Here is a 13,820-nt window from a genome sequence, read left to right on the forward strand (position 1 = left end):
AAGCTGATCGATGGCTGCAGGTGGATTTACTTTATTAACAAGCCTCTGTTGAGTTGATCAAATCCAGCCGACTGTCATCTGAACCCAATCTCATTTTTATGTCTCTAAATCCTCAAGTTTTCAAATTTTTTCCACGTTTACATGAAAATATTACATATTTTCTCAGACTTTTGGACCCCACTATATCAACCGTGTTCATGAAAACTTCATTCTGTTAACATTATTCATACAAAGCTCAATACCACACATACTGTATACCCACTTAAAGTATAATTATACATTATTGATGCTTACTGTGCATACAGTTAAATACATCAAAAACATTTAACATATTTCTTGACAATTTTATTTCACCATCCTTCTGTTATCCTCTGGTTATCTGGTCCTCTGACACATATTCAATACACTGCCAGAACTCAGTAACGCATTCTTTCCACTCCGCCGCATATCAAACAGCTGATTTGTAGTTACCTCATACTTGGGCTGCGTTCATGCTTTATTTTTTTCCTCTAATAATTCAGCCTCTGTGGCTTGTCTCCTTGCAACATATTTGGTCAGTATGTTGAAGGGTTACATGTAATTATAATTCCCAGAATCAAATGCTTTTCCTTTTGCTGAACTCTTCGACGTGAGAACTTTCAAATGAAAGCTAGAAATCAGTATTTTACTCTCATTGTCATTGTTTTACTTCAAATCAAATACAAATGCTGGAATACAAAGCTAAAATAATAAAAAATGCAGTGCTATTTTGATTGGGTTTTTTCCACATATACTGCATTTATGTAAAGAAGCATGGAAAAACGACAATATTTAGCGGAACAAACCGGAGGTCACCTGTGACATCATCATCAGGTCATTCTTTCCATAAACACAACATCCATCCAGTCGGTCTTTCTTGGAGGTTCGGTCTGTAACCTTTTTCAAATTACAGCTTTAATTGTCTTGCACTGAAACATGAGCCGCAAATAAATAGCAGTGAAAGAACAGACAAGAGCATCAACAAAAATGTTGTGCTGACCGTCTCACCTCCTGCCAGTGGAACTGAATGACTGCGCAGTTCTGTATCTGCCAGCTGTTCTCCAGACAAACAGAGTCTGTCACCAGTCTGTACACATTTTAAACTGAGGGGTAATAAAATATCTGAACAGATACCAACCGACCTGGTAAAAGAAGAATGCACTGAACACAAATTCTGCCAGTATCCTTCCCATATGACAAGACCATATTTTTCTCACATTTTAATCAAACTGTATTTTTTAATTGAGTGAATGTTTGTGTATAATGCTGAGACAGTTTGGTTTTGGCCTTATCTTTATACAGATCAATGGAGTTATAGTGTCGTGGTTTGTAAATACCCACAAAAAATGTTCTAATAAGAAAGTTATGACAACTCTTTACCAACCATGTGAATTTCACAAACACTTCTCTGAAGTTCGCTGGCCAACCTCTAGAGGGCAGCAGCAGCTCTGGTGTTGCCACGTCGACGTAACGAGAAGAAGGCCGACTCTGACGTCAACGCGTTGGAGCATGCCTACTACGCTTGAACATAAACAAAGGCAGGACGGAGCTCTGCTGTGAACGACTCCCTGTTGTTTTATATGCTAACGACACCGACAGACCGGAGCGTCTCATCCCTGGAGCCATGGAGGAAACACTACTGATGCGAGTGAGCGTGTTCACCGACCAAGGAGGCAGGAAATACATGGAAGATGTGACCGAGGTCATAGTCGAGCCCGAGCCGGGAGAAGACGAGCCGACGTCGGGTGAGCCGGAGGAGAGCGGTGCGGGAGGCGGGACATTCAGTTCTCAAGGGGGGGACACGCACGGACCGGACCGGGGACACCGGGGACACCGGGGACACCGGGGAGCCCCCGCAGGATTCAGACGCTTCCCGTGAACCCGCACGGACGGATGGTCGAAGTGTACCGGTAGAAACATCGTTACCGGGGGGTCCGAGCCCGCCGCCGGATCAGCCCGACGCCGCGGGTCGCTCCCGCCGCTCCGTGGCGTTCTTCGCCGTGTTTGACGGTCACGGAGGTCGCGAGGCTGCGCAGTTCGCACGGGAGTATTTGTGGGAGTTCATGAAGAAGCAGCGGGGCTTCTGGGCCGACTGCGACCGGGAGGTCTGCTCTGCGATCCGCAAAGGGTTCGTCGCCTGTCACCACGCGATGTGGAAAAAGCTCCGTAAGTTTACCGACTAAGTTGCGTCATAATAACGTCATAATAACGGTAATGAGTTCACCTCGTGCATGTTTCTCTCCGTTTAAGAAGCGTTGACCGGTTCGTCAGACCGTGCGGCCTCCTTCACCCTGCACGGCTTTCACGCTAAACTCGGGTCAAAGCAGCGGGTTTACCGGAACATCCTGTTGTTCTTTCTGCAGGAAAACAGTCAAAAAGCGCCAGGGCCTCGGTACCGGGTGGGCCTCGGTACCGGGTGGGCCTCGGTACCGGGTGGGCCTCGGTACCGGGTGGGCCTCGGTACCGGGTGGGCCTCGGTACCGGGTGGGCCTCGGTACCGGGTGGACACGTCGCGTTGCTCCGGATGTACGTGCTGGTTTGAGGCGGACAGTTCTTAGCAACCAGACGCAGCGGAGCTAACGACGTTAGCAGCAGCCAGCCGGTTCAGTCCAAACAAAGCCGGTTCAGTCCAAACAAAGCCGGTTCAGTCCAAACAAAGCCGGTGACAGCGGCCGATTCAAACCTGCGGTTTTCAGCTGAACGTGCGATGCAGTCGGCCAACATCTTCGTGTTTTCTTTGGCCTCGCTGCACGTGGTGCCGTAAATGTTTTGCTGCACAGCAATGTGAATTGTTATGATCGTTATAAGCCCAGTGAATGCTGCGCTGGTGTCTGGCTCGACACGCCGGGACATGTCAGCTGGTCACAGATCAGTTCTCACACTGTGCACAGCGCATGTTTGACTTGGCTGACATCGAAAGACCTGCTTCAGGACGGATATGACGAGACCTTGACGTCACAGTCAGACTCGGTACATCAGAGAAGGTCGTTGGACATTATTATGAGCACAGAATCATTTAGAGGCACCTTTATTTTCTGCAGATCTTTTTTCTCTCGTGTACATTGAGGGAATAAGCAGTAAATCATCATTTTCTCTCTTCCATACTCACAGCTGAATGGCCAAAGACCCTCACAGGCCTTCCGAGTACATCCGGCACCACGGCCAGCGTCGTGGTCCTCCGGGGAAACCGCATGTACGTGGCCCACGTCGGGGACTCGGCGGTGGTTCTCGGGGTCCAGGATGACCCCACGGTCCCGTTCATCAGAGCTGTGGAGGTCACACAAGACCACAAACCTGAGCTACCCAGAGAGAGGGAGCGTATCGAAGGTCTGGGCGGGAGGTAACTTAACTTAAGACATTCCTGTTAAACGTGGTTATGACGACCAGATGTGTCCATAGTGAATCAAACTGTACATGAAAGTTTAAGTCCACACTGTTGCTGTGAGTTTAGGGTCAATCTAAGGAAATCTCTCAGAAGACGGTGTCTTTTTCTTAAGACTCAGCAGTCCCATCTATCTCTGATAAAGTGGTGATTGTAACCAAGGAGCATCTTTCTTGCACAGAAGAAAATCTAAATATGATCTGTTTTAAAGGAAAGTGTCCTTTGGAGTGCCAGCCGATAGGATGGTGTAGTCACGGGGCTCCACAGAGGAAACTACACAGTTAAAAGGGCTTGTACGGTTGTGTGTTTAGTGGATGTGGTGCTGCAATGGACACATAGCTGAGGTTCATAGCTTGTTGACGTTATACAATCACTGGGACCATAGTGATTGTAATAACCAGCTGTGGTAAAGTGGGTTTGTTTTCTTTCACTCACCTTGTAGTAGCATCAGAAGGAAACTGACATGTTACTTCAAGGCATCGGTTTCAATTCTCGGATGTTTGGTCAGAAAAATACTGCTGTTAGTTTTATAACACATATTTCTACTTAACCCTCCAGTTTTCGACATGCATCGGTTTTAGGTTCATCTCAGTGGATTCATATTTTTTTTTCAGCCTTTTGTGTATTGGTGAATGTGATTATATGCAGCTTGAAAATGTCTCACTCCACCCAGAATGAACTTTAAAGCAGGACTGGCTCACCTTGATTTTAACCTCAGGTTTTAACGAAACTGGTCCAACTGCAAATCTGTCTGTTAAAGCTTTCTTTTACATGATGTGACGTATAAGCTTTCCACGCCTGAACACTGGCTGTGTGTAATCCTTGTAGTTGTAGCCCAACCGACTGTGAAATCTGTGTGTGCTTCGCTCCATGTTAACGGCTGCTTCTCTCCTGTCTGCTAACAGCGTGATCAAGAAGTCTGGAGTGAACCGGGTGGTCTGGAAGAGGCCGAGGCTCAGCCACAACGGTCCGGTCCGTCGGAGCACCGTGATCGACCAGATACCGTTCTTGGCAGTAGCCCGAGCTCTAGGTGGGAAAAACCACCACCACAGTAATCTCAGTGAAACTAACCTGTTGTCAATGGCTTGACTAATATTGTTATTTTTGCCTGGATTTGAAAAAAACAATCAACGCTCAATTTAGGAAAAGCCTGTTTCTGAGAGGCTCACTGAGAGCTGTCAGTGGAAGTGAGCTGTTTTACTAATGCATGTCTTCTATTTTTTTTTTTTTTATAAACAAAAAACAATCATCATACACACATGCATAAAAGACTGGGGGACACTGGCCGATGTGGACAAATTCCTAAATAATTAGAAGTGCGTTCCTTTTCAAACAGCAAAGTCAACTAATTATTTTTAGTTTTTTTGGAATTAGAGTTGGCATGTTAGTATATTGTCTAATCTGAAACCACGTTCACCTTCTTAATCTGAATCCTTCCTCAACTATAAAGGAATTTATTTTATTTTTATGTTTAACTTTGAAGTCACAACTCAAAAGAACCAAGTGAAATCTACAGTTCACAACCTGAAAATTAAATCACGCAGAACGCAATTCATCCTCGCAGACAACGATATCAGCATGCTGTGTCAGAATAAATACGTTCCATCAGAAGATACCAAACGTTGTGGAGTCCACGCTTATTGTACAATCATAGAGAGGTGTTTTTTTTAACCTCCTGAACAAGCGCAGACACCTTCAGTGTCGTATCTGAGCTTGTTTCTCTGCCGGCTTGGAGGGAGGTGCACGTGAGACCATCGATGTCACGACACCAGAGAGTTGGTAGTCGGTACAGATGCCACTGAAATTCTACAGTTTCACTCTGAACAGAAGAGGGGGAATAGACCAACACGGTGATCTCCAGCCACTAGTGCCGGAGTATGTTGTGTGACTTCATTCAGATGAGGTTTTTCTTCTGTGTGACAGGTGATCTGTGGAGCTACGACTTCTACAGCGGAGAGTTTGTGGTTTCTCCGGAGCCGGACACCAGTGTTTTGATACTCGACCCCAAAAAGCATCGCTACATTATCCTGGGCAGCGACGGTCTGTGGAACATGGTGCCGCCCCAGGAGGCCGTCTCCATGTGTCAGAACAACGACGAGGAAATGGTGCGTTCCCGTTTACTGTTATCAGAACGGTAGATAATGTAGTGATGCTTGAATCCTGATCCGTAACGTCCACCTCATGATGGTCCATGCTGCAGGCACCGTGCGGGGTATCGAGCGCCAGGCAGCTGGTCAGCCACGCTCTGCTGCGGTGGCGCCAGCGAATGCTGCGCGCCGACAACACCAGCGCCATCGTGATCGCCCTGCAGGAGCCCGGGACCTCCCAGGACACCTTGCATCATGAGGAGGTGCTACTCGATCTGGCCAAGGTATCCCAGTGTCCTCCCACCTCCATATCCCGCGCTGACACTCCTCTGCTTCAGGTGAGGGCAGGATGGTGGCAAACACTGAAGACTACAGAACAGGGCGGCCGCCTGACCGCCGATGAGGAGAATCATCAGTCTGGGACCTCGACTCAGATTCTTCAAATCAACCACACTTGGTTTTTATTTTTTATCTGTACACCCTGGTTGGATGGGGACCCTGACCAGGGTGCAGCCTTTACATCAGAACAGGATTTTTTTATATTGTTGAATAATGTGGGAATAATTGACTGTATTTAAAAGTGTTCGTAGCTTCCAGCTCCGAAAAATGAGGTCAATGCAGAAGTGTCCACTGCTGCAATACCAGCGAGTGCCACTAGAGGTCGGCTCCAAAAAGCCTCCGGCTCCATAGACTCCCATTCAACTTCTCTCATCAAATCCAAAGTGAATAAAATGTGTCCATCAGTTATCTCGGTGTTGTTAGCTAAAGTCACTCCTTCTTCTTAGTTTTCTGGAGGTCCATCTGAAAATAATCCCTCATTCATTAGAAAAGAAGATTCAAGAAGACCTGTTTTTGGGGGCGTGTCTGTTTGATTGACAGGCCTGTGGTACAGTCAGGTTACAGCTATCGGTGGGCGGGACGTAGTATCGTCAGGTTTCCGATCAGATCGGTCAGATCCACCGCTGGCTCCTCCCCCAGCTCGTCCAAATATGGTCACTTCCTGCTCCAAACCGCTCCAAACTAGCAAAGATGGTGACGGACAGAATCTGAACTGGAGGATTCATAACGTTCACAAACCAACGATGACATCACTGATGGTTGATGACATCACTGATGGTTGATAAATGGTTAGAATCTATTCTGCGTTCCTAAATTACCAAATTTACTCTCAGTTCACTGTTGATTCAACTGTGAAAATTTTTCCAAACATAAAGTATGCGCTGGATGGAAATAGTTCGATATAGAGTCCATACCCCAAATTAAAGTGTCAGACTGTATTTTGATTTCTTTGACTTTCCTGTGATCTAGAGTTGCTTTCATTTGTCATAAATTACTTAATGTGCTGTTTAGATCAAAGAGGATTATGTGCATGTGTTGGTGCTGGACTTCATTGCTGTTCTGTCCCTGTGTTGTCCAGCAGCGGCCCTCAGAGGAAGACTCTCCCTCCGTCATGTGTGTGCTCCTCCCGGCTCTGGAGCGGCGAGACGGACTCTCAGGAAGCAACAGCTTGTACCACATGAGTCTGTCCGACCCCTTCGCTCTGACTCCGCTGTGTTCAAACAGCAGCGCCGAGCTGCCCAGTCAGTCTAGTCCGACTGACAGGACGGTCAGCAGCAGGACACCCAACGGCAAAAGAACTACTGATGGATCGGCGCCACCGTCGGGCCGGCCGGCAAAGAAAGCCCGGCGGAGGACTGCCGGTAGGCCGCCGCTGGTCCAACACAACGCAGAGAAGAAACAGAAGGAGTCCAATAACGTCTCCCCCATTCTGCAGCAGCATAACAAGACCACAGTGTGTGTATGCTAAATCACACACACACACACACACACACACACACACACACACACACACACACACACACACACACACACACACACACACACACACACACACACACACACACACACACACACACACACCACACACGCACAGATACACACACACCACACACAAAACACACACCATCTCACACACACACACACACACACACACACACACACACGCACACGCACACACACACACAAAACATACACCATCACACACACACACACACCACACACGCACAGATACACACACACCACACACACACACACACACACACACACACACACACACACACACACACACACACACACACACACACACACACACACACACACACACACACACACACACCGACCTGCTGCCTCCCACTGTCAACCTCTTCCCTGTGGTTTCCTGGTCCTCGTGTCTGCAGCTCTCCATCATCACGGCTGCATTGAGACTCGTCTCGTTGCTCAGCATTCGTACAGTCCTAACTTGAAAACACTTTGTTTTGAGAAATCCTCGTTTTGTGTCTGTTTCTTAAATCCCCTCCTGAAATGCTGACTAACTGTGTGTTACTTCATCTCCGTGTCTGGCGACGCCTGAAAGAAACGGGTACGACCAACGTTGCCGGTGTAAATATTATGAATTTTATAGCTTGAGTGTTGAGAAGTAAGTTGAACTGTTCGTTTAAAACAAATATATATTTTTTATAAATTCTTTTATTGTATGATGATGAAACATCCGAATCCCTTTTTAGATGAGCTCCACCGTAGCAGTCATCTCCTTTCACTCCTCACCATTGTGTGCACACCCTGTGTTTAAACATATTTATGTGTTGTTTTATTTAATCACTGGAGATTTGTCTTGAAATTAAACTGAAGGTGCTGCTACAGTCACAAACCAGTAAGCTACTACATTGTGTATATTGACTTATAAATATACTGTATGTAATGCGTGTCAGTGACATGTTTTCCTTTTAAAAGTACACATTAGACATTTCATGTCAGCCCCCCTCTGAGGTTTCTAATAACTGAAGGTGTTTTTAACTTTTAATTGCACAGTGCATCATTAACTTTCATTGTTGTAGTGTGTTGTTTCTGTAAGTTTCCCAGAATGCCTTTCAGCAGCGCTCTGCAGCTGCAGATGTCGGTATGTGTGTTTGTGAAGTGATGGATCTCTCCCTCGGCGTGAGCTCAACATCCAGGTGGCTCTAAGACTGAATACAAACCAATGTTTACAACCACCATCAAGGATTATGTTTGTGTTGCCAGACCTCCACTGTGTCAGTGATGTCATCCTCCATCCTGCAGCGAGGGGACCGTCTCGGTCCGCCGGTCTGTCCCGCCACCGTGTTTCATCTCCTTTGCGACAGGATGTAAACTGCTGGTTGTGTTTTGTGGAGGATGGTTGAGAGCTTTCTTTAGCGAGCCAATCATCCCTCCTGCTGCAGCTGCAGTTGTATCGTTACCGATGTGTGCACACGGCTTATTTGTGAGTAAATACACTCTGCATGGACTTTCTAAGAATGTTTTTGCACTACTTTGGTGAACTTAATCGTCTTCGAGAAGGGAGGTTTTTTTTTTTAAAACAATGCAGCTTGGAAAGGACGACGTGAAAACAGTAAATGGAGTCTGTCTGATGACAAATCTGGTTGAAAGGGAATCCTCATGAAGCTGAGTGGAGTTTTCCCTCTTCTGCCTCTGGTGTTGTTATGATGTTATGATGATGAATATTCGCTGTCAGAATGACGACCACGACACAGGAAACACAGATGTCTCCATCTTTGGTAAAACTTTGTTACATGATGATGTATTTTCACTGAGCAAAGTGCAATTTCTATTTCACAGGAATTTGTAGCATTATGAATTGGTTAAAAAAAACAACTATTGTACAACGTTAAAGGAATGATCATGATCACGTTTGGCACATCTCTCTGCAAACACAGTCTGATACTCCGCTTCTGATTTTTATATACTATTTTTGAGAATTCTTCTAGATCTTTGTCTCATGTACTCATCCCTGATTTAGATTGCTGCACTCACAGCAAACATGCATGTGTACAGTGTAAATGTGATAAACAGTTATCTGGAAATGAACCTATTTAAATAAAAGTGCTCTCTGAAGTAAAATGACGGCAATGCTTTGCACGTAGATAATGTTTTATTTTTAGTTCTTACGCCTTCTGCTTGTCTTTGCACTGATAAAGTTATAAAGCATAGTCGTCCATAATGTCTCATGCTGAGGACATGTTAGGTTGTACTTTAATTCTGCCCTCTCATTTGATTCCTATATTTCAACATCACACCTCACAGATGTTTGCTCTCCATTTTGTTAATATTTGTAGTTTTCATGCTGAAAGCCATATTTCATCTCTTTGGCCATCTTGTGTGTTCTCACGTTACTGTTGATTGCTGCCAGTTCTACACATCCTTATGCTTTCATCTTTATTTATTTATTTATTAATCAAACAGTGTCATGTTGTCAGGTACGTTTTTCCATTGGTACACTCCTCATCACCGTCCTGTTACTATGCTCTAGACTAGAGGCATGAGAGGAACAGTATTTTTGCCATCACATTAAATAACTCGCACATTATAAAACCTTCACTTTATTTAAAAAAACATGCTTTGAGAACCTCATAGCACGATAAGACAAGAAGGAAACACACTGAAGATGTTCTTCCATCCATCCATCATCTACCACTTATCCGGGGTTGGTTCGTGGTGGCAGCAGGCCAGCAAGCTGACCTCAGACTTCCCTCTCAACATCTTCCAGCTCATCCTGGGGATCCCGAGGCGTTCTCAGACCTGCTGGGAGATATGATCCTCCAGATGTTCTGGGTCTTCCCCGGGGTCTCCTGCCAGTTGGGCGTGTCCAGAAAACCTCCAGAGGGAGGCGGCCAGGAGGATCCTGATCAGATGCTGAACCACCTCAGCTGACTCCTTTCGACATGAAGGAGTAGCGCCTCAACTCCAAGTTCCCTCCTGATGTCCAGTTCCTTCCTCGATCTCTAATGCTGAGCCCGGCCTCCTACAGAGGAAACTCATTTCGGCCGCTTGTAGCCGCGACCTCGTTCTTTCTGTAACGACCCAGAGAGCTGCTGACCATCGGAGAGACGGAGCGCAGATCGACCGGTAAACTGAGAGCTTCACCTTCTAGCTCAGCTCCTCTTCACCAACACGGTGCAGCGCCTGTTGAACTGCTGCAGCCGCACCGATCCGGCGGTTGATCTCCCGCTCCACCCTCCATCCTCCACCGTCCACCCTCCATCCTCCATCCTCCATCCTCCACCCTCCACCCTCCATCCTCCCCTCACTCGTGAACAAGACCCCGAGATACTTAAACTCCTTCCCTTGAGGCAGGAGCTCCGTCCCTACCTGGAGGGATCAATCCACCAGTTTCCAGCAGAGCACCATGGCCTCAGATTTGGGGGTGCTGACTCTCATCCCCGCCGCTTCACACTCGGCTGCAAACCGCCCCAGTGCATGCTGGGAGTCTGAAGAGGCCAACAGGACCACATCATCTGCAAACAGCAGAAATGCAATCCCGAGACCCCCAAACCCGACATGCTCCTCCCCCTGACTGCTCCTAGATATCCTGTCTGCTACTGAGTGAGAAGCTGCGGGTGGTGGGGGTGGACACGTCCACCGTCTCCTGGATCACTGACTACCTGGCAGGCAGACCACAGTTTGTCCGTCTGGGCAGTGTTCTGTCTGATACGGTGGTCAGTGGTACTGGAGCTCTACAGGGAACTGTTCTGTACCCCTTCCTGTTCACCTTCTACACCACTGACTTCCAGAACAACTCAGAGTCAAGACATCTGCAGAAGTTCTCTGATGACTCTGCAGTGGTAGGATGTATAAGGGATGGACGGGAGGAGGAGTACAGGGCAGTAGAGGAGGACTTTGTGGAGTGGGCGGGTAGAAATCACCTCCTCCTGAACGTGGCCAAGACCAGAGAGATGGTGGTCGACTTCAGGAGGAAGACGACGGCTCCACAACCGCTGAGAGTTCTGGGAGAGGAGGTGGACATGGTGGAGGAGTACAAGTACCTGGTGTCTCCATCGACAACAGACTGAACTGGAAGACCAACATCAACGCTGTCTACAAGAAGGTGATGAGTCGACTCTTTTTCTTGAGGAAACTTCGATCCTTCAATGTGTGCAGCAAGATGTTGGAGATGTTCTACCATCTGTTGTGGCCAGTGCTTTGTACTTCACTGTGGTCTGCTGGGGGAGCAGCATTGGAGCCGGAGACACCAACAGACTTAACAAGCTGGTTAAGAAGGCCGGCTCCATCATCGGCTACAAACTGGACAGCCTGGAAAAGGTGGTGGAGAGGAGGACGCTGAACAAACTATTGTCCATATTGGATAATCCTGACCACCCTCTCCACCACCTGCTGCAGGGACAGAGGAGCACTTTCTCTAAAAGATTCCTCCAGCTCCGCTGTCACAAGGACAGATACAGGAGATCATTCCTGATACAGGAGATCATTCCAGATACAGGAGATCATTCCAGATATAGGAGATCATTCCTGATACAGGAGATCATTCCAGATACAGGAGATCATTCCAGATACAGGAGATCATTCCTGATACAGTAGATCATTGATACAGGAGATCATTCCAGATACAGGAGATCATTCCTGATACAGGAGATCATTCCTGATACAGTAGATCATTGATACAGGAGATCATTCCTGATACAGGAGATCATTCCAGATACAGGAGATCATTCCTGCCGACCGCAATAAGACTGTACAATAACTCACCTCTGGCAAAACCCATCACATAACAATAACACTGTTGACTGTGTTTCTTGGTTGTTTGTATATAATATATATAGATACTGTATATACTGTACTGTATATACTGTATATACTGTGCATTTTATATTTTATATTTTTTACTGCTATTTTATTGCTTTTCTATTATTCTATTATTATCTTATTGCTTCTGTATGCTGCTGTAGCGAGAAGAGAAAAAAATTCCCCTCTGGGATTAATAAAGTAACTACCTACCTACCTGTCCATGAAGGTCACAAACAGGACTAGTGAGAAAGGACAACCCTGGCGGAGGCCACGCCCACCGGGAACGTGTCTGACTTATTGCTGAGAATATGAACACAGCTCCTACTGCGGTTGTAGAGACCAGATGGCCCGTTGAAACAGGTCCGGCACCCCGTACTCCTGCAGCACCCCCCATAAAAAAAAACAGGAGACCGAAAGCCTTCTCCATGTCCACAAAACAGATGTAGACTGGATGGTTAAACTCCCAGGACCCTCCAGTAGTCCTGTGAGGGTAAAGATCTGGTCCACTGTCCCACGAACGGGACAGTATCCGCACTGCACCTCTTGAATCTGAGGTTCCACAGAATCGGAGTCCTTTCCAGCAGCCTGATATAAGCTTTGCCCGGGAGGCTGAGTAGTGGGATACCCCGATAGTTGGAGCAACTCTCCGGTCCCATTTTTGGAAAATGGGAAGCACCACCAATGGGAACCTCCACCCCAGTCTGCCAGTCCATGTGCACTGTTCCCGACCCCCATGCTCCTCCACGAATCGCCACCTTAACGTGGTGGAGGGGTTTGAGTGTCTCAGTAATGCTAGGAGCTATGTTGTCCGGGGCATCAGCCCCTGGTCGGGTCTCCCGAGGCAAACTGGTCTCAGGTTCAAAAAGACCCCCCGATGAATAGCAGGGCCGGGGGCCCGGGCGAGCCGTTCGCCGGCAGCATAGACTAGCTCTAGGGACGTTGAATGTCACCTCGCTAGCAGGGAAAGAGCCGGAGCTGGTGCAGGAGGTGGAGCGGTACCAGCTAGATATAGTTGATCAATGATTGACTTTGTAGTCGTATCATCTGATCTGGGGCCGGATGTCTTGGACACTCAGGTGAAGAGAGGATCAGAGCTGTCAACTGATCACCACCTGGTGATCCTGGTTGGATCAGATGGGAGTCGGCTGGAAAGACCTGGCAAACCCAAACGTGTAGTGAGGGTGAACTGGGAACGTCTGGTGGAGGAACCTGTCCAGGAGGTCTTCAACTCTCACCCCCGGAAGAACTTCTCACATCCCGAGGGAGGTTGGGGACGTGGAAACCGAGTGGACCGTGTTCAAAGCCTCTATTGTGGACGCGGCAGCTAAGAGTTGTGGTCTGAAGGTCATCGGTGCCTGTCGAGGAGGCCTGTGAGATCCGCCCTGAGATGCTGAAGGCGCTGGACATTGCTGGGCTGTCTTGGCTGACACGCCTCTTCAATGTCGCATGGGGGTGAAGGTGTACTTATCTGTGTAAAAGACTGGGATGGTCCTTTAAAGCTGGAACCCAGGCTCATGTTTACTGTCTTCTTTTTTAAACAAACTTTATTGCATGTTTCAGGACAAATACAACAATACATAAGGAAATATACATACATAATATACATTTAACAACAATAATATCTGCCAACGGTAAATAAGATAAATAAATGACAAAATGAAATAGCAAAAATGAATAAAAAAATATAGAATAAACAAGTTCAGCAGGTTAGGGAA

The 13,820-nt window shown here is 47.1% G+C and overlaps 1 protein-coding gene across 1 annotated transcript; it reads left to right on the top strand.

Annotated features, from left to right (window-relative positions):
• Window positions 1–1,513: 1,513 nt before the first annotated feature.
• LOC138635324 (protein phosphatase 1D-like) lies at window positions 1,514–7,412 on the top strand. The gene is given in 7 exon segments (XM_069722744.1): window positions 1,514–1,837; window positions 1,839–2,184; window positions 3,130–3,358; window positions 4,306–4,430; window positions 5,324–5,505; window positions 5,601–5,825; window positions 6,905–7,412. Coding segments are annotated over 7 exon segments (1,692 nt in total). The 5' UTR covers window positions 1,514–1,642; the 3' UTR covers window positions 7,295–7,412.
• The last annotated feature ends 6,408 nt before the right edge of the window (window positions 7,413–13,820 follow it).

The sequence above is a fragment of the Brachyistius frenatus genome, unplaced genomic scaffold, assembly GCF_029030835.1.
Source record: "Brachyistius frenatus isolate BFR_SWC_R1_liver_20210118 unplaced genomic scaffold, ASM2903083v1 Contig_303, whole genome shotgun sequence".
NCBI classification, from domain to species: domain Eukaryota; kingdom Metazoa; phylum Chordata; class Actinopteri; family Embiotocidae; genus Brachyistius; species Brachyistius frenatus.